The sequence below is a fragment of the Sceloporus occidentalis genome, unplaced genomic scaffold (assembly GCF_023333645.1).
Source record: "Sceloporus occidentalis isolate IW3139 unplaced genomic scaffold, rSceOcc1.0.p SCAF_4, whole genome shotgun sequence".
NCBI classification, from domain to species: Eukaryota; Metazoa; Chordata; class Lepidosauria; order Squamata; family Phrynosomatidae; genus Sceloporus; species Sceloporus occidentalis.
The window spans coordinates 5,505,923-5,527,797 of record NW_028316984.1 but is presented as its reverse complement, the minus strand read 5'-3'; the positions used below and the strand labels follow the sequence as shown (position 1 = coordinate 5,527,797).

General features: G+C 39.8%; 1 protein-coding gene across 3 annotated transcripts in view; it reads right to left on the bottom strand.

The window, feature by feature from the left end:
- Positions 1–807: 807 nt before the first annotated feature.
- The window catches only part of LOC149313458 (translocating chain-associated membrane protein 2-like), a 59,503-nt gene continuing 38,435 nt past the window's right edge, over positions 808–21,875 (bottom strand). For 2 of the 3 annotated variants that reach the window (XM_089519128.1, XM_089519131.1), the window contains 4 exons: positions 10,951–11,055; positions 7,258–7,401; positions 5,626–5,795; positions 808–4,317 (listed from right to left, as the gene is read on the bottom strand). In XM_089519128.1, the coding sequence (XP_089375254.1) occupies positions 4,244–4,317; positions 5,626–5,795; positions 7,258–7,401; positions 10,951–11,055 (493 nt within the window). In that variant the 3' untranslated portion in view covers positions 808–4,243. The remainder of the gene's footprint in view (positions 4,318–5,625; positions 5,796–7,257; positions 7,402–10,950; positions 11,056–21,875) is intronic. The other variant, XM_089519130.1, reaches the window with a different exon arrangement.

The window sequence follows — 21,875 nt, the reverse complement described above, 5'->3', positions numbered from 1 at the left end:
TATTATCCCCATTTCCTCCTCCCATGGTGAGATTACTCACAAGGGAACTCAAACCTAGACAAGCTATTTAGTTGCTCATCCTTAGAGGTAGTATATGGGGCATGGCAGTGCAATGCTGACTTTCATTTCCATATGCACAAGGCTATGCCTGTTTTCCCTTTCTCATACAGAAGACTTTCCTCAGTTGAAAATATATGTTACATAAAATTCTGTGATGCTTCTGGAAAGCTCTTTTCACACACGTATGTGCACACATACATACATATCGTAGTGGCTAAGGCAGACAGGCAGGAGAGACAGGGTTGGGAAAATTCTCCAAGATACTTGCTCCCAAACTGCATTCATTTCTATTGTAATAAGGCCATCTTTTCCCTTTAAAGTGTGAAAGCAATGTAGTGCTGGGAGGTAAAAAGTGACACAAAGAGGAGACTGTGTGTGTGTGTACACGTATATATCTTCCGCAACAAATTGAAGCCTCTACAAGGGCAGTTTTTAAAATACACCCAAAAGCAAAACCACAGAACTAAATATAACACCCAGTTCTATCAGCATTTCCTACTAAAGGACCTTAAGAACAGAGCAGAAATGAAACTCTTGCATCTTCTGTAATTTTAGAAATAGTTATCTGGAATTAAAAGCAAGAAACAGAAACCGATTTGCAAAGAAAGTGAGAAAACCTGTGGTTTGTATGGTATTGTGCTACACCATGACAAATATGATTGTATCTAATGGTGCTCCAACGAGGATAAAGTTTATACTTTCCAAAACAGACAAACTACAGTCAAAAAAGCATAGAAATAGAGACAGTTCGGTTCAGCAAAACCTGTCAATTTTATGAAAAGTTAAACTAGTGTATATATTTACCAAAACATACAGAGAAAGGAATACATAAAGAAAGCTAACAAGGCACTGAAGGTTATATAGCAACGTAAGGCACTTTCACAAACTGTAATATGCTACATTGTGTGGGACAAATTGAGCTGGTGGAAGGCTATTTTTTGCAGCTTTTATTGCGATCCTCTGAACTGCTTTGCAAGATGGAAGACTGGTGGTTGCTGCAGGTAGCTGCAAAATAAGGGATGCCCCATTTGGTAAAGGTGAGTGCAGTCACAGCAGCTCAGGATCCCAATGAAATGATAAGAACTCCCAATTTAGAACAGTGATCTGTCTTTGGAATAGTGTACAATTACCTGTAGGAAGGAAGTTGGCAGAAGTATAGCATGACTGTACACAAAGGGAACTTGTTGCACCTTTGAGACATTGGCTTGAAACACACGGGCAAGATAAGAGCGGCTTCTGACCACTTTGGGAGCAGGACATTCACACGAAGCACGCCCTGGGAGTGGCTGGAAGCCAACTTGAGGCCACCGCCTCGGGCTGTAGGAAAAAGGAGTGCAAAAAAAAAAAATGCTCCATGCTGGCAGCATGTTCAGGACCATGGTGGGAGCCTGCTTTAAAAGTAGGCTATGTGGTTGCCATGGCCCCCAGGTGATCACTGGCTAATTGCAGCAGAGTGGCCTCTGGCCGCTTTTTCCTATCTGCTTGACCCCTAAGGTCCAAAACACACTGCAGAAATAATCCAGTTTGAGATCACTTTAACTGCCCTGGCTCAGTGCTATAGAATTCTGGGAACTGAATTTTTGAGAAATTTTGCCTTCTCTGTCAGAGAGCTCCGGTGCCACAATAAACTACAATTCCCAGGATTCCCTAGCACTGAGCCAGGACAGTTAAAGCGGTCTCAAACTGGATTATTTCTGTAATGTGTTTTGGACCTAACTGAGAGAAATTAGTGGTAGCATAAGATTTCTAAGTCTATGAAAGTCTAAAAGCTTATGCTACCAACTTCTTTCTCTCAGCCTCAAAGGTGCTACAAGATCTCTTTGCATACTGATTTTCCAGATTAACATGGATATGTCTTTGGTTTCCATCTGGTTCAACTGACAGACGCTAATTTGACCTCACCATAGCTGACCTATATAGCACCATTGTCTACCCAGCTTCTATATACAGAAATGCAGATGAGGTATATTTGGGACTCAGCAAGAGCTAAGAGATTACAGGCACAATGTGGTAAAATTTGCTTCAGCTCAAATATTTAAATAATCTGGAGAGAAGGAAAATCTAATACTTACCCAGCAGTGCAAGCAGAACTAGAATGCACAATAAAAGAATGAGGGAAGAGGTATACATGGTGTCAGATCAGTCAAATGCAATAAGTGGCTTAGGCAGTGCTGTTCCTGGAAACCACCAAGGTGACTGCACCTTACCAGTTCTACATTATGGCCTAACAGAGTTGTGGCAATCCAGGTAAGCATGTCCAGACCATGCAACACACATGGCTACTGTACTGCATTTGATTCTAAGGATCACAACTTGGTTTAGGAACATAACTGAGGATGAGAAAAGCACGCATAAAAAGGAAATTCAAAGTGAAACCTGTATTCCAATTTTGCCAAAATGAGTAAAAACCTATAAACTGTGTACTTCTTCCCAACCTGGTACTTCCTTCTTGCATCAGCACAAGGCTAACTTTCAGTAAAACAAAGAAGCATTCACAATTGTACATCAACAGTCCCGGCAACTTCCCACTCCCTTGTGAAAGCAGGAATGTCCTCCTCATCATGTATCAGTCAGAAAGAACTGCTGTTGTAAAAGTAAAGGAAAACTCCACAGGGAAATTTATCTATTACCAGTTATGGCAAAAGAGAAAAGAAATCTCATGTCCCATCTTCAGATCAAATGATTCAGAGGGATTTCACAGAGAAACTTCATAAGGCGATCCAGTTGCATTTGACATCAGGATGGGTCTTAGAGTACATCTTAGAACTCATATCTAATTCTGCTGAATGAGGCAACCTCAGCTGTATAAATGATAGGAGTGCCTTTTTGTGAAAGCAAACAGTGTAGCAGTACAAATAACCCATAAATTATTTTTGAGTAAGGGACCAATTCCTTCTTCCCATTTACTGTGTCACTTCTAGTTCTGGTTTAAGAACAAGAAGAAATGTAGAAATCAGAAAACGGTGGCCTCTGAGGTAGAGTTTATATTTAACACCAACCACCAGCTTTTAAGAGCAAATGACTAAATGGGTGGAGAAATTCCCCCTTATTTAACAGCTTCCCTCGTTACATTCATAATTCAGTCAAATTATTAAGGAGTTAAGAATTGGGCTGCCTGGCATCCACCATAGAAAAAAACCCATGTAATAAGCAGGAGAAAAAGAATATCAGCGGTCACAGTTCCCCTTAGGCAAAACTTATGAAAAGGAGAAATGGAAAAGATAGTCAGAAGTTGCAGTCCTGAAGACAATTACTAGGGAGTAATCCCTTTTGAATATTGTGGGATATACTTCTGAGTAAATATGCATAGGGCTGCACTAATATGCACAACAATATTGCTGTCCTATGTTTGGATAGAGCCAGGCATGCAGATCACACCAGCAGTTCATTAAAGAATTCTGCTACATAGGAATAAATATTTTAAGGAAGCTGTCCACATGTTAAATAAGGAAACTGCTCCCTTCACTAAGGCACTACAGGTTAAGCAAAATTCTCTGGGCTAGTAGGGATGGAAAGTATGTCACACACATACTAAGCTGTTAGACCAGCAGGTCACTATGTTGTTGTTTTAAGGGAATTCCCTTCTTGCTAAGACATTAGTAAATCTATTTTGTGCTAGGCAGAAAAAGCATATGAAATATAAGACCTTTGCATTTGCTTAACTCTCCAGAATTCAACAGGAGTCACAAGTTAGTATTCCAATCTCTGATACTGATCTTTGCATATATATATTTTTATCATTGTTCGTAAGGCCTGGAATATCCTAAAAACTTGCTCTCTGCAATAGGAAGCATTGCTAGATGCAATCAGAATTGGGTGGGGGTGGGGGTGGTGAAAGGAGTTAGGAATAGATTTCTGGAAAAATAAATTGTTGGCCAAAAATCTGGAAAACAGGAAAACAAGAAAAAATATGTTGAAGGATAAGAGAAAAATATACAATAAGGTAGTACATCAGATGGAGGAACTGTTTGGTGTTCTTAAACCCCACTATAAGATGAGAAGGTTTTGGTTTTTGCAAACTATCTGGCAAGAGAAAATGAGATATTTCCATAATGTGTCTTTAAGCTATCTGAGGTGGAACTTGGAAGGACAGACAGGAGAAATAGGTTCCTTATTCTCAAAGTCTTCAATTTTGCATTCTCCCTCATTTCTTCAAATATCCCTTGCAAGATGTGCTTTGGCTCTAAGGAGACTTGAGTTTCTTGGTCCGTGGTGAGGTGCCATTTTCTGATTTTACAACTCCATTTTCATGGTAGCCTATGGTGGAGTAGGGTGACAAAAAAGAGAATTATTATTATTAATAATAATAATAATAATAATAATACGATTTATTTATATTCCGCCTTTTCCTTGCAGAATCAAAGCGGATTACAAAACAAGATATCAAAAATACAAAATACACCTCTCCATCAAATACATCACAGCAATATTATAACAATAAAGTAATTATACAAAAAATAATAATAAAGAATACAAAATACATAGCATAATAATGGCCGCATAACATAGCATAATAATTAAAATGGCAATCCCAGCACATCCATGGCAGGAGAACAGCTATCAATATCAAATTACATATATTAAAATAACATGATATGGCATAATAATCAAGCATAACATAACATAAGCAATAAAACAGTCCCTAACTCTCCCCCGACAACAAAATATCAATCAAGTACAGTTAAATGCTTAAAATAGTTATACTGGTTATAAAATATAGAGAACAGACAAATGGAGTAGGACCATCAGGGGCAGACTAGGCTATTTAAGATTAGCATTGTCTGCAATTAGCTTTTGATTTTTAAAAAGACATGCTTATTTATTTTTAAAAAATGAGATTTGGAACTCTGTTTGGAGAGTTGTCCTGAGCCTTCATCCATCCAGTTTACAGGATCATATCAGCCATTTCCTGTGATCTTGAACTACTTTCTGGGCTATTAAATCTGATCGCTTACCACACAATTCTGGTAGCAAAAACTACAAGGAAATCGGTAGGCATCTTTAGTCCACTGACAGACCAAAATGGAATGCTGTACCTGTACAGCATTCAAAGGACCTTATTTGTCATTAGCACTCACCACACAGGAAAAACTAGTTAGTGGTATAAATCAGAATTGTCACCTTATTAACACAATCTTAGCCAATTATTTGTACATTTTAAATAAATGTTAGCTACCTTGGGATTCCACCAGGAAGACTGGTGCACAAATCAAGTATTTTTTTTAAAAAGTGAGTCAAGTCTACATACACTAGTATATTGATGAAAACAACAGGTCTGAAAAAAAGTATAATCTTCTGTCTGCTCCTGACATGTCACAGCAGATGCACAACTTACTATTCTATCTTCTCTTTTACAGAGATGCTATTGAATTTTTGATACAAACTTGTATCAAAAATGTTAAAAATATTTCTTTGAAAATATAATCTGTTATCCAACTAATCTGTTTAATTGATGAAAAGTTTTTTTCAGTTATTTATATAACTGACTGACTACAGCACACTGCAACCCTTGTTAAACATCAGATACAGCTTTAAATTGTGAGTCTGCTCAGGCATGATGCTCACCAGACTCCCTTTTCATGGGCTTCAGTTGTTGTTTGGCAGAGACAGTTGCTGCAGCTCTTTTTCTAGCACACTGTTCATTCCAGTACTCCCGCCAGCGCCGTAGCTGGAAGTGGATAAAGTGCCACATCATCCACGCCTGTGAGAAGCACACCAAAAGCAACACACACATCCTAGAAGAAGACAAGAGAGTCAGGCTGGGAATGGAATGAGCCATGACGTCTACATAGTCAGTTATTTCTAAGGAGCTACCAGAGGGATGCACCTCAATCCACAAACCAACAAAATAATCCACACTAACTTAACTGTTCTGCTACCAAGCCATTTTTCCTTAATGAAAGGGATATTAAGACCACTAACGCAAATCACCAGCCCTTTCTCTGCCCCTCAAAAACTAATCCTGGCAGACAAAGAGGGGAAAACAGATGGGCAGGAAGGGGTGGCTTGAAGTCACCCCTTCTGAAGTTGGATTGGGGCAACCACATGCCACAGCTCCAATCCACCTTGAGCCTGGCTGAAAAAGGAGTGGCCAGGGAAAAGCCAGCTTTGCTACCCCCGCCGCAGCCTTATTGTGGCTTCATGACAGTCAGGCGCCTTGCGACGTGCAAATGTCATGCCTCCAGAGCATCATGAAACCACAGACATCTGGGCAGCTTCCAGGCGGCTTCATGACATCTAAACACTGTGGTCTGAAGCCACCCAGAAAGTGTCTTAAAAGCACTGTCTGTTCGGGCCCAAAGAAGTCTGTTTGGATTTACAGCAAGCTGTCAATAAAACCTTCAAAATAAGGAGTTACATTGTTTGTTTACAAAAAAATAAGCTAATTATTACTGTTACTAATGTGAAGGGCACCTGCCTTTATTTACAAAGGCAAGGTATCTCACAATGTTAAAGATCTATAATCATATGTATGGCCACACTACAATAATAGGTTACAGTGTTTAAGAGCATTTTAAATATCCAAAAGGCTCCAGGAAGGCTACAAACTGGTATATATGTAATGTACTTGAATACTTATCAGAAACATCACACATTACTGGGTAGGAACTGGGAGTGATGTGTGAAGTTGAGTGTCTATCCCAGTGGTGGCGAACCTATGGCATGTGTGCCAGAGGTGGTACTCAGAGGCCTCCCTGTGGGCACATGTGCCATCACCCCAGCACAGAGTTTGCCAGAGTTTGTTACTAGAAAGCCAGAGGGACATGGCACTCCACAATAAATTAGTGGGTTTTGGATTGCAGTTTGGGCACACAGCCTCTAAAAGGTTCACCATCACTGGTCTATCCCTTCGCCAGCTGGCCTTGATCACAGGTAACCCTTTTAGCAAAACAATCACAGCTAGTGCTGTGAAACAGAACAGGATTTGCTAGTAAAACTCTGGTTTAAATACTAGTGATGAAGGATTCTTTAATATTTAACTGTGTTTAAAACCAGCAAGGGAAACATGTTAAGAGTCTGCATAAGAGAGGGAGCATACACACCCTACAGCTGTTTCCCATTCTAAACCACTGATAAGACACAGGAAGCAGTACATTTGCCTAGACTTACTGTAAGTGACTCTAGAATTCCTATTCTCCTACTTACTAAATCTACCCTTTCTTTGCCTGGTAGACATAGAACTTGTCAGAGTCTTACCTGAAAAGCAAAGTGTTGAAGTTTCCTTTCTCAGGGTCAAATGCTTGATTTTCTGCCCGCGCCAACCCAAAACCAATGACCAACACAGAAAGGGTAAGGGTAAAAAGCCGAGTGATGACGAACACCGCTGCCCATGCATGGAACCTTATGAAGAGAAACATATAATTCCATTATTAACAACAGCAAGTGAAAATGTGCCACTCTTATCTGGAAGGCATTTCAGGATACAGCAACTGTTCCAAAATCACCAACATGCAGTTGCACTCCTCAAATGTACCCAGAAAATAAAGACCAGCTTCTGCATCAAAGGACCATGCAGCTCAAGTCAGTACTCTTTGCTGCTTACTATATGAAGATCCACCAATAATAAGCTATGATCAAGAATTTTCAGGTTGTGACAAGCAAGTCACATACCTTGGATGTCTTTTTATGAATACCCAAGTATCTCATCAGTTATAATATCCTGCATGCATGGACATCAGCACTGTTGTAACTTTATTTCCCTATGAGAGTACTTTGGTCACTAGCTTCCAAGAATTCCTCAATTCTCACAGCATTGGGAAAAGAAAGCTACTGGAAAATGAAGGTGCATATGCCACACAATTGCTACCAAAGTAGGAGAGAGAGATATGTTTTGCCTTCCCTCCAATCTGATCGCTTATTTTCTGCAAATATTTATTTATTTTATTATTATATGTTCTTATATCCTGCCTTTCTCCCAATATAGGGACTTAATATTTACCACCCAATGGCCCAGTATATAGCTATCCCACAATGCTAAGCACCTTTGTTTATCAGTTAACTCTGCCAACTATGAAGAGAAGAAGGAAGATTTGGCTCTGATTGGTATGCATGTATTGGGTGGGGTGGTTGCTTCCGTCCATGTGATTTCTTGCCTGTTTGCTTTCCCTTGATACTGAGCATAGCAATAAAGCTTATTTCTTAACTTTTAAAAACAGAAAAACCTGATATAACTGCAAAAATATATTCTGATGAAAAAGCACAGTGATTTCAGGGACAGAAGGCAAAATATATTTAAGTTGGGCACAGAAAGAAAGCAAATGGTGTCAGAATTCCAAGATCTGCACCGGACTTTACAAGTGCATGAAATACACAATCAGAGTTATGAGCAAGGCTTCAGCTTACTTAACAATTATATTAGCAAAGTAAAATAACATCCAAATTCCAAAAAACAGCAATATCTTTATTGGATCAATCAAAATGCACAAAATACATGATGTAGGCTTTCAAAGCTCCACTGGCTTCTTCATGAGTCAAAGGTGTTAAAAATCATGCAGGAGGGGGAAAATGACAATATTTGAGTTACAAGCTTACATCAAGACGCTTCTATTGTAGTACTAGTTAGGATGATACCAAGGAATATCCATGCAGGCAGAGGCCATTCCTCCCTTTTGGTCATGTGGAGACAACCTGGATCTCAAAGGAGGCTTCTTTTTGTGTTGCTAATGGAATTTAAATTTTATTTCCTGGACTTTACAATTCAGAGCTTACACGGTCAAAAGAGAGGAATGACCCATGTGTACATGGATATCCCTCCGTACTATCTTAACTGAGAACAACAATAACAGCATATTGACAAAATATGACTCTAATATCATATTTTTCAATATCATCATTTCTCTTTCATGGTCTTGAACACCTTTGCTTGATGAAGCCAGTAGAACTTCAAAAGCTTGCATCTGTAGGTGGTACTACACACCATTGAAACTAAAGATTTATTAAGTAGTGTGCTGGCCAAATGGCCGTAATAAAGTTGTTGTTATTATTATTATTATTATTAAGTAGGAGAAAATAAATACTGGAGGTGCCATAAAGAAATTGGGTCATTATACCATATGTGGTGGTGATGTACAAAAATAAAAAAAGTATTGGGCTAAGATCAATGTGCAATTCAGAAAATATTTAAGATAAATTTTCCGATTGACTCAGAGCTCTATCTGCTTAATATGACCTCCACCTTAAGAAAAGAAGACAAGAACAAATATAGGTGAGTACTACTATACTTAATTACAGCAGCTAGGCTAACAATAGCAAAAAATGGAATTTAGGAGATCCTCCATAGATTGAAGATTGGTTACAAAAAGTGAGTGAAGAGAAATGGACAGACTAACTTTTATGGTCAACAATAAATCATTGGAAAGTGAATGGCTTCCAATCCTAAAATACTGGGAAGAGACGTGGGAAATAAATAAATGCCTTCTGAAAAACTAAAGATGATTTAAATAAAGCTAGAAATACAAAAATTACAGGAAGAAAAATAGAAAGTCGGTATTTATAGAAACAAACTAAGAAAAGGAAAAAATAAGATACATGGAGAAACTGAAGATTTCATTGAAAATAGATAGAGCAGATGTTAAATCAACAAAAAGATTGATGAATTAACGAGGGGGAAAACAGTGGGTTTTGAAGGGGTAAAGGAGATTTCATATCACATCCAATGTAACAAATACTAAAAAATTAGAACATTACTTGAAATTTTGAATTTGGTTTATAAGACACTAAATAAGATTGTAGTAGAGGGGATTATAGAGTGCGGGGAGAAAGTTTGTATAGAAGAAAGAGCAGAATGGAAATTAAAGAAGAAAATAGTACAAGGTAATAAGAACAATGGAAATATGTGCAATGTAAGCAGCTTATAATTTTATTTCTGTAAAAGCAATAGAATAAATTCAATTTTAAAAAACTTGCATCTTTTGTCAGGGGTTCACAGGCAAGCTGCTTGCCATAAAATGTTGGGAAGTGGGTGTGATGATGTAGATACAGGAGAAATAGCATTGCTAAGAAATGGTGATCTCAGGCACAGTTGTTGAGATCATAACAGGAGGTAACACGAGCCAAGCCTGCTCAAGCAACAAAGAAGGAGCAGTATGGGAACAGGAAGGGAAATGTGTTTATTTATAGCGAATAAGAATTAATGCTGCCTGAAATTTGAAACTGTGTGTAGCTTCATTAGACAATTCTAACATTTGATGGTCAGTTCTTTCAGTGGACATCACTGGACAGGATCTACAGTTTCTTAATAAAGGTTTTTTGAGTTTTAACTACTGAAGCCTGGATTTTCTAAACTTTGTATCCTACTAGTCTTAACAGCATTGTATCTTGGGTATTTTGTGCATTTCAATGTTTTATGGATGTTATTGTATTTTGCTCTATGGCCAACACAGCTACCTCGGATAGGTTTTAAAAATTATATAAACAATTACTGTTATGCAATTTTAAATCTAAAACACAAGTGATATTGGAGTGGGGATTCCACCCTCAGAATCACTAAAAGGCTTGTTGGTGGGATTCAGAAGCTTTGCTTAACCAGGGCTCGGTACATACCGCCAATAAGTGGCTTACCAGGGGTGATTCTGGGGTTAGGGACCAGTGACACCTTGTGTACAGGGCACTGCCATTGTTATATAAACACTGTGCGGTGTTCGCACGTTGCCGTGCGGCGCTTATGTAACAAGTGTGCCAGTGGCGGCACTCATGCCGCCTCTGCGGCAGAGAAAAAACCTGCTTTTCTCGGGTTCTTTTTCCTACGGAGGGAGGCCATGTGGTTTTGCGGCTGCAGCTTCCATCTGGAGGAAAACAGGCCGCCTGCAGGCCACCCTTTTCGGGCGGTCTGTCCCAGGGCCATGACAAGGAAGTGAGATCTTTCCCCAAAGAACACGCCAGAGCACTTACAATTTTTCATTGTTTTCATCTGTGAAATAGAAAAGGCGAGCCATGTGGAAGAGGAATTCAGCCACATACTGCAGTAGCAGCAAGATTAATCCCAGGCGTGTGAGGCTGGAAAAATGGAGGAATAATGTTTAGTCTGGTAAAGTGTTCAGAACCTTCTGTCCAGCCACCCCTCGCTGTCCATCCTCCTCTTCAATGTCAAGATATGTCAAGATTGAGACAGTTGATCTTGTTTTAACACACACTACACGACTCTACACTATGAAAACACAAATTGTGCAATCTGCAGAAATCAAGCAAATAAATGCTGTTTTTATGCTGTTTTTAATCTGATTTTACTGCAATGTTTCTTACATCATTATTGTATGCCGCTTTGATCATATTTTGGAAAAGCGGATTACAAATAAACCATATTATTATTATTATTATTACTATTATTAGCAGCTAATATTTGCACTTTCACCATTTGGAGCCACAGAGAAGAAGATCTGTGTTTCTGAACCATCTGAACAACATCCACCCAAACATCCAATTCATGATGGAAAAAGAAAAGGAAGGAACATTGCCATTCTTGGACGTCCTAGTCATCCGCAAACTGAACCAATGTTAGGGCCACACAGTATACAGAAAACCTATACACACAGATACCAACATAAAAACTCCAACCATTATCCTGGACAAAAAAGATGCGCAATAAAAACACTGGTAGACCAGGCAAAAATGATGTGTGAACCTCACTTCCCGGAAAGTGAATTGAAGCACCTGGACTGGGCTCTACAGGGTAATGATTATTCCGGCTCAAACATCAGAAGGGCTGCCAGACCCAGAAAACCCCATAGGGGTGAAGACAACCAAAGGGAAGACCACCCAAAGGGAAAGTATTTTTACCATACATCTAAGGAGCCACAGACAAAATAGGGAAACTGATGAGGAAACACAACCTCCAAATGATCTATAGACTGACCAAGAAAATCTACCAAATGCTACGCTCAGTGATGGACAGGAGACCCACAAAAATTATGGATGCCAGCTGTGAAAGCCTTCAACTTCACAAATATTTGCTAAGTTTGCTAATTCTGTCAGATGCAGAGAAAGCAGCACAAAAACACAGGAACATGAATACTCTACTCTGTGGCCATTGGAACTCCAGCTCAACTATAAACTTGTCATCTCTTCTGGCAATTCATAAAGCACTGCACACATTCCTCCCAAGGCTAAAAATATATTTCCAAGCATACCACATAACATTTCCATCACACTCCTTGAAAAAGTATGCTTAACACCAACCACTTTTATTCTGATACAAAGACAACTGTGTGGTGTAGATGCCATACTCCTTATTCGGATGAGGGATCTCCAGTTAATCCCCACCCCAAATTTCTCAGTAGATGTTTCCACCCATTTAACTACAAAAAACAAAAACAAACAAACAAACATATTTTTGATGAAAGCCATGTGAAGTCAAACTGGTCTTAAGCAGGCTTCTTATAGCTGTTTCCTTCAAATGAATAGTAGCATTAAGCACATATTGGGTTGGAACAGATATTCACCAATTGATCTATGACCCATTTATTTGTCTTTTTAGCAGTCCACAGTATCTGTAGAACTCTTCTCCAGCACCATATGAGTTGATTTTCTTACTATCATGTTTCTTCAGTGTCTAGCTTTCACAACCATACAGAAAAACCATACATAGGACTTTAGTTATTCCATTATATATTTTTAAACTTCGGGATCTTGTCTAGTTCCTTTACAGCTGTCCTTTCAAGTTCTAGCCTTCTTCTGAAGTCTTCAAACAGTTCCAATGAGGAGGAAAAATGGGAGGTGACTCAAGAAACCAGAAAGGATGACTAAAGAACTTTCAAGCGAGCTAAGTTTTAAAAGGGACATGTATAAGAAATGAAAAAAGGGGGGAAATCACCAAAGAGAAATTCAAACAAATAAAAATGGGGGAAGTCAGAAGATCTGAAGAGCAGAATGAACTCAGGCTTGCTAGAAAGTTTAAAAAACAATAAAAAGGGCTTTGTTGGTTATGTCCACAGCAAAAGGAAGAAGGAAATGGTTAGAGCCATTACATGGAGAAGATGGCAAAATGCCAACAAGGTACAGAGAAAAGGCAGAACTACTCAACATGTTCTTTGCCTCAGTCTTCTCACAATAGGAAAAGGGTGCTCAGCCTGAGGAAAATGGAACAGAGGACACAATCAGGGAAATGCAACACAGAATAAGTATTTACACTTGTCCCTCCATATTCGCTAGGGTTAGGGGCACAAGACCCCTGTGAATATGGAAAAACTGCAAGTAACAAAAACACCATGTTTTTACCCGAGAGGACACCTCTCTAGGAATCTCCAGGTCCTCCAGTGCTACTCTATGGTCAACGTTCAACAGACACTGACCATAGAACCGCACTGGAGGAGCTACAAATGCCTTGTAGAGTATTCTCTCTAGGAATCTCTAGGTCTTTCAGTGCAACCTTTAGTTAAAGATGAGCACAGAGTTGCACTGGAGGACCTAGATATTCCTAGAGAGAACATATTAGTACAATCCGTGAATAATCAAATCCGCAAATATCAAAGCTGCAAATATGGAGGAATGAGTTTATTTTATTTTCTATCCTGCCTTTCTCCCCGAAGGGACCCAAGGCAGCTCACAATAACAACTAAAGAGGTAGTACAGGAATATCTGGTTAATCAAAATGAATTTAAGGGCCTGAATAGACCAGCAAGTTAAGCTACCTTCCAATACACCCTTTTCAGACCATCTGTTTTGGTCCTAGTGGCAATAATCTTTGAGAATTCCTGGAGAACAGGAGAAATCCCAGCTGACTGGAGGAAAGCAAATGGTGTTCCCATTTTCAAAAAGAGAAAAAAAGAGGACCCAAACAATTACTGCCCAGTAAGCCTGATATCAATACTATGAAAGATGATAGAGCAGATAATTAAACAGAGAGTCTGTAAGCATTTAGAAAGTAATCAACTTTGTAATCAAAATTGCAGATGACACCAAATTAAATGGGGATAGCTAATACTCCTGAGAACAGGATCAAAATTCAAAATGTTCTTAACAGATTAGAAAATTAACAACATGAATTTCAACAGGAAGAAATGTAAGGTACTGCACTTACGCAGAAAAAATAAAATGCTCAGATATAGGATGGGGGGACACCTGGCTTGAGAACAGTAAATATTAAAGGGATCTAGGAGTTCTAGTAAACCACAAGTTAAACATTAATCCACAGTGTTTTCCTGCAGTTAAAAACGTCAATGCAATTCTAGGCTATATCAATAGAAGTATAGTGTCTAGGTCAAGGGAAGTAAATGTGCCACGTTATTCTGCTTTGGTCAGACCTCACCTGGAATGTCCAGTTCTGGGCACCACAAATCAAAGAGGATATTGACATGTTGGAGCATGTCCAGAGGAGGGTGATTAAAATGGTGAAACGTCTGGAAACTATGCCTTATGAGGAGATACTTATGGAGTTGGGTATGTTAAGTCTGGATAAGAGAAGGTTAAGACCCTTGTTGATAGCCTTGTTTAAATATTTGAAAGGATGTCATACTGAAGCTGGAGCACTTTTGTTTTCTGCAGCTCCAGAGAACAGGGCACAGAATAATTGATTCAAATTAAAGAGATTCCACTTCAACATTTGGAAGAACTTCCTGCCAGTAAGAACTACTCAACAGTGGAATATGCTGCGTCAAAGTGTGGTGGAGTCTCCATCTTTCAAAGTTTTTGTCAGGGGTGTTCTGATTGTATATTCCTGCATGGCAAGGGTTTGAACTTAATAGTCCTTGATGTCTCCTTCTAACTCTTGGATTCTATGATTTCTTGACTGCAGTCTCCATCTTGAACTTTTTTATAGTCTTCAATGTCTGTGGAAGAGTTCATAGAATCAGAGTTGGAAGAGACCACAAGGGCCATTCAGTCCAAGCCCTTGGTATACCCAACAAATGGCCATCCAGCCTCTGCTTAAAGACCTCCAAGGAGAGAGACTCCACTACACTATGAGGGAGTGTGTTCCACTGTCGAACAGCCCTTACTGTCAGGAAGTTCCTCCTAATGTTGCGGTGGAACCTCTTTTCCTGTAGCTTCAATCCACTGTTCCGGGTCCTGTTCTCTTGGGCAGCGGAAAACAAGCGTGATCCCTCCTCAATGTGACATCCTTTCAAATATTTATACAGGGCTATCATATCATCTCTTAACCTACTCTTCTCCAAGCTAAACATCCCCAGTTCCCCAAGCCATTCCTCATAGGGCATGGCTTCAAGATCCTTCACCATTTTAGCCGCACTCTTTTGTACGATTTCTCAACATCCTTTTTGAACTGTGGTGCCCAGAACCAGACACAGTATTCCAGGTGGGACCTGAGCAAATCAGAATAGAGAGGCACTGTTACTTCCCTTGATCTAGAAACTATATGTCTATTGATGCAGTCTGGAATCGCATTGCCCTTTTAGCTGCCACATCACATTGTTGACTCATGTTCAACTTGTGGTCTACTTGGGGATTCCTAGATCCCTTTCAAACGTGGTCCTGTTCAGCCAGGTGACCCCCTTCCTCTAACTGTACATTTTCTTTTTCCACCCTAAGTACAGTACCTTACATTTCTCCATATTGAATTTCATTTTGTTAGCTCTGACTCAGCTTTGTAATCTATTAAGGTCATTCTCATTCTGTCCTCTGGAGTATTAGCTACTCCTAATTTGATGTCAGCTGCAAATTTGATAACTTTGCCCCCAACTTTGTCTTCCAAGTCATTGATAAAGATGTTGAATAGCACTGGACCCAGGGCAGACCCCTGTGCGACCGTACTTGTCACTTCTCTCCAGGATGAAAAGGAGCCATTTTTGAGCAACCTTTGGATTCGGTGAGTCTACTGTTAATTCCATGTAACAGTTACCTTGTCTAGCCCACATTTTACAAGCTTGTTTGCAAGAATGTCATGGGGGACCTTGTCAGAGGCCTTACTGAAATCAAGATATACTATATCCACAGCATTCCCTTCATCTAACAAGCTGGCAATTAGATAGATAGATAGATAGATAGATAGATAGATAGATAGATAGACAGACAGACAGACCGATCGATCAAATTTGTCTGGCATGACTTGTTTCTCTGAAACCCATGTTGACTTTTTGAGACGATGACATTGCCTTCTAGATGTTCACAGACTCTCTTGTTTAATGCAGAATCTTTCCTGGTAATGATGTCAGACTAACTGGATAATAATTGTTGGGGTCCTCTTTTTTCCCCTTTTTGAAGATGGAGACAACATTTGCCCTTCTCTTGTTCTCCAGGAGTTCTCAAGGATTATTGCCAGTGGCTCCGATATTACATTTGCCAGTTCTTTTAATACCTCTGGATGTGGTTCATCTGGTCCTGGAGACTTATATTCATTTAGATTAACCAGTTATTCCTGTACTATCTCTTTACTTATTCTATGCTGAAATTCCCCTATTCTGTCCTCTGCTCCATTATCCTCAGGTTGAGCACCCTTTTCCTTTTTCTGAGAAGACTGAAGCAAAGAAGGTATTGAGTAATTCTGCCTTTTCTCTGTCCCGTTAGCATTTTGCCATCTCCTCCAGACAGTGGCCCTACCACCCCCTTCTTCTTCCTTTTGCTGCAGACATACCCAAAAAAGCTTATTTTTCTTAACCTCTCTGGCAAGCATAAGTTTATTTTGCATTTTAGCTTTTCTGACTTTCCCCTACATGTGCTCGCTATTTGTTTGAATTCCTATTTGGTGATTTCCCCATTTTTCCATTTCTTATACATGTTCCATTTAAAATTAAGTTCAATTGAAAGTTCATTAGTCATCCATCCTGGTTACTTGAGTCACCCCCCATTTTTCTTCTTCACTGGAACTGTTTTAATTTGTGCCTTCAGTATCTCCCTTTTGAGAAACTCCCATCCATCTTGACATCCCTTATCTTTTAGTATTCCCAACCACTAAATCATCCCTAGTATTTCTCTAAGTTTACTGAAATCAGCTTTCCTAAAGTCTAGAATGTGTGTCTGACTATGCCTGGCTTCTCCTTTCCACTGTATAACAAACTCCAGGAGAACATGATCACTCCCACCTAAAGATGATCATTCCCATCTCTTGTCAATTATCCATGTCATTCCTGTTGGTTAGGATTAGAGCTAAAATAGCTGACCCCCTTGTTGTCTTTTTCACCTCTTGGACAATGAAACTGTCTTCAAGGCAAGTGAGGAATTTGCTCCAGCAGGGCTAGCCTGAAGATGATAACTGTCATCCTTCGGCCTGTGAGGGAATGAACAGACAGGCCCAGCTCCACCAGGGCTAGCCTGTAGAAAGAGAGCCCTCCCTACATAACTGTCATCTTTTGGCCTGTGAGGGAGTGAACAGGCAGGCCCAGCTCCACCAGGGCTAGCCTGAAGAAAGAGAGCCCCCCCCCCCCGTGATAACTGTCATCCTTGAGCTTGTGAGGGAGTGTATAGGCAAGCCCAGCTCCACCAGGGCTAGCCTGAAGAAAGAGAGCCCTCCCCCCATGATAACTGTCATCCTTGGGCTTGTGAGGAAGTGAACAGGCAGGCCCAGCTCCACCAGGGCTAGCCTGAAGAAGAAGAGCCTCCCTCCATGATAACGGTCATCCTTCGGCATGTGAAGGAGTGAACAGGCAGACCCAGCTCCACCAGAGCTAGCCTGAAGAAGAAGAGCCCTCCCTCCAGTCCATCTGCCTTGGTCCAGGCCTCAGAGTGAGAGAATAATCATTGGACCTCATCCCCTTCCCCTCCACCATTCCCTCCTCCTTTTGTGTGTGTCTTTTAGATTGTAAGCCTGAGGGCAGGGAACTGTCTTTTTTGCATTCCTCTCTGACAATATCCCTGGTTTCAGTTCAGAGTGCTTCTGGTTCCTGCTAAATATGCTGAATAATGCAAATCTATCTATCTGTCTGTCTGTCTTTTACATTATCTTTAAAATTTAGGGGGATGTTCTTCAAGGTGTATTTTGTTGTTCTTTCACAATTTTTGATATTTGCAGTTCATGGTCTGTGCCACAACTGCTCCTGGTGTCAGGATCAGAATCCCTCAGAATTCCTGCTAAGTTTGATACTCAGTTAAGCTGTACCTGCTTTGCTTTGTATTACTGGATGATAGGTTGCTGAGTTGAAGTGATGTTTATCTTTCTTCAAGTTAGGTAATGAGCAGATGTGGACGTAATATACATCGGGAGATGTCAAGGTGAGTCCTGTGGTAATGCCTGGTACAGGGAGAGACAATAGGATAGTCCTGGAAAAGGGATGTTTTAGAATGGAAGCGAATGGAGTTTGAATTCATGAAAGGATCTGAATTGTTCTGTGCCTTTAATAAGCTGTGTAACAACATTGCCATGCAGTGACCTATCTTAGGCCCTATATAGACAGGACAAAATAAAGCTGCTTCAGGTCACTTTGGAGGTATGGTGTTTCAATGATGCATGTGTCCTAAGAGTCTGGAAGCTGTACCAAAGCTGCCCTGTAGTCCTGAGGACTGGATCGTGGCTTTGGTGCGGCTTCCAAACTCTTAGGATGCATGTATCTTTTAAACAGCATACCTCCAAAGTGACTTGAAGCAGCTTTATTTTGGCCTGTCTGTATCATGCCTTAGTTTCTACACAGAGGCTTGGATTTCTGAACTAAGGTCAACTAGAACATAACACCTGGTCTTGTTTTTGCAGAGAATGGAGCTTCTCCGCCTTCTGCTTCCAATCATATAGTCTATTTGATTTTTATATTGGTCATCTAGTGATGTCCATGATGATTTAGTTGCCTCTGGGTTGCCTGAAGGATGTGTTGAAGGTGGGAAAAATTATACCTCAAAATTCACACAAATTGCAGGAGCTTTTTTTCCTGGCACAATATAAACGACATAGGTTTTTAGAAATATACAAGAATAGAGTTGGAAGAGGCCACAAGGGCCATCCAGTCCAACCCCCTGCCATGCAGGAACTCTCAATCAAAACATACAACAGATGGCCATCCAAGCCTCTGTCGAATAGCCCTTAGTGTCAGGAATTTTCTCCTAATGTCGAGGTGGAATCTCTTTTCCTGGAGCTTGCATTCATTGTTCTGGGTCCTGTTCTCTGGAAGCAACTTGCTCCCTCCTCAATATGACATCACTTCAAGTATTTAAACATACCACCTCTTAACCTTCTCTTCTCCAGGTTAAACATCCCCAGCTCCCTAAATCGTTCCTCATAGGGCATGGTTTCCAGACCCTTCACCATTTTAGTTGCTCTCCTTTGGATATGCTCCAGTTTCTCAATTTGTCAGCTTCTCAGTCAAAATGTACAAAGTCTGTTTTACCACACAAAGAAAATTGCACAGCTTCCATTCGTTTTTTGCTATATTCTTAGGAAAGAGCGTTTTTGCTGCACGACACTGCAACATTTTTATGTTGAAAACAGCAATTCTGCACAACAAAAATGTTGCATAAAATCAAATATATTTAACAAAAATTAGCCACCATGGTTTTGTGTGCAACATTGCTGATTTTATGCAATATGCAATATTTTTGTTGTGTAATATTGTTGTTTTCTATATAAAAGCCAGCAATGTCACACAATAAAAATTATTGTAATTATTACCAATCCTTGGTATCTACAGAGTAAAACTGAATTCTGACTCCTATTGCCATGAGCACTATCATGCACATAATTAAATCTAAAATCCTGTAAGCGTACAGGACTACAAGTCTTAGACTGAGATTCTAGTCACTACCTGTTGCTGTATCACCCACTGGGAGCTCTTCTGCAAATGCTAACTAACATCCAGGAAGTGTCACTTACTGTTCAGATACCTCAGTGCACAAACTGCAAAAAGAGCCTGTTGCACAAATGGTTTGACAGTGTAAGATCCTGGCTCTTGTTGTGTGTGTGAAGAACTGGTATATGCATTATATACAGTTATCTAAGGGTAATGGAATGAACTGAACAAGATTTATTTTTCAGTAGTTTGACAATAAATGTCAAGAGATCTAAATATAAATGTTACATGTTACTTGAACCTACACAGATAAGTTGCTGCTGCTGCTGTTATTACAAATTTTATTTATAATAATAATAATAATAATAATAATAGGATTTATTTATATGCCGCCCAATCACTGGGAATCCGGGAGGCTTATATCCAGCCCTTTCCACAATAATGGATTAAAGGTTGCTTACAAATTATTAATAAGTATACAAAAACACCAGTAATAAATATGTTATTTTTTAAGTTAAACAATTAATTTTAAACAATTTAAAATTCTTTAAAACAATTTTAAAAATCAACCAAAAGCACAGAATACCATTAAAAACCCATTATAGTCAATTATTCGTCTCATCAACCACACTGGTTACCTACCATGAAAATGTATTCTGGGTTGTTGATAGAAGGAATCCAAACATCCTGGGTTTCTGCCATCATCATCCAGAGACAGGCAAGAAGTATCATGAAGGCCTGTGATATCTAATGAAAAAACTGAATTGACTTCTCCCAGCTTGATCATCTTAGTGCTCAGTTCATTTCCTAGCCAAGCCTACAAACACAGAACTAGAAGGAAGGTAACAGCCTGTGTGAAAGAAAAGATGTGGAAAGCATCATGCCCTGAACAAAATTAGGCAGTCACATAGGGATGGGGTAGACTTCTCCTTTCAACAACCCAGAATGCACCTTCACATAGCTAGCTAATGTGGCATTCTCTGGGCTGGTGAGAGGAATAATCCACACATCCTGGGATGTACCCAAGCCCTCCTCATCAAAGCCCTGGGGGGGGGGGGGAATGACTACCTCCTAGTCTTTAATGACCTCCTGATGAACCTTTCTGCCAAAGGTGGCACCTGCTGATTTGTACTGATTTTGTAGTGGAGAATGAAAAAAAAGGTTTACTCCAGGTGGCAGCCCTACAAATATCACTGATGGGAGCATTAGAGGATCAAATGTGGTAGCAGCAGCCGCTCTGGTAGAATGTGCAACCACATTTGAAAGATGAGGCATTTTGGGAAGGTCATATGCATGTATTGGCCCAAGTAGCTATAGTAGAATGAGACAAGTTATGCCTTAGGGAAGCTGGATTAAAGGAAGAAAGAGTCACGGCACCTAAAACAACTAGTCCTATGGCCTTGCCCTGTTAGTTTTGAAAGATGAAGTCAATCTAAACGGAATCAAGTAGTTATAACTAAAATTCTATCCTTGGGCCTCTCCCCCAACTTTCTGCTCAGCAAGGGATATGATCAGGCTAAAATGGCTATTAAAAACGTATCACTTACATAGAGCGCCAAATAGATATGGCTAGGTCTCCTTCCTTTACTGCCAGTGAGAACAGTTGATACTTCACAGCTTCTGTGGCATATATAAGTAACCTAGATGTGTCCAAACACCATAATGCCTTCACCTTGGCTCTATGTCATGTTCTTCATCAGCTGTCCTTGAAGGACACTATATAATATCCCATACCTGGACGGACATTGCCCTTGTGATTCTGGTCAAATAGAATCAGTGGAACATGTGATTCTATAGAGATCTATGTATCGAGCTTATTTTGCCAATACAGTCAGCCCTACACAGATTTTTTAAACACGGATTCAAGCATCCATGGTTTGAAAATGTTCAAAAAAGTATAAATTTCAAATATCAAACCTTGATTTTCCATTTTTTATAAGGGACATCATTTTGCTATGTCATGATATTTAATGGGACTTGAGCATCCACAGATTTTGTTATCCATGGAGGATCTTGGAACCAAACCCCAGCGTATAGCAAGGGTACACTGCACTCCACAAACATTCAGGATGTTCAGAACAGTATTTTGTTTCATTGCTGCTTTCAAACACTAATCTCATTCAGTAGCTAATTTTGTGCAGCAACAATTAAAATCCAAATTTAGTAATAACTACTTGGCTTGCGCTATGGATTAGTAATTGAACTTCTAGTTGGGCT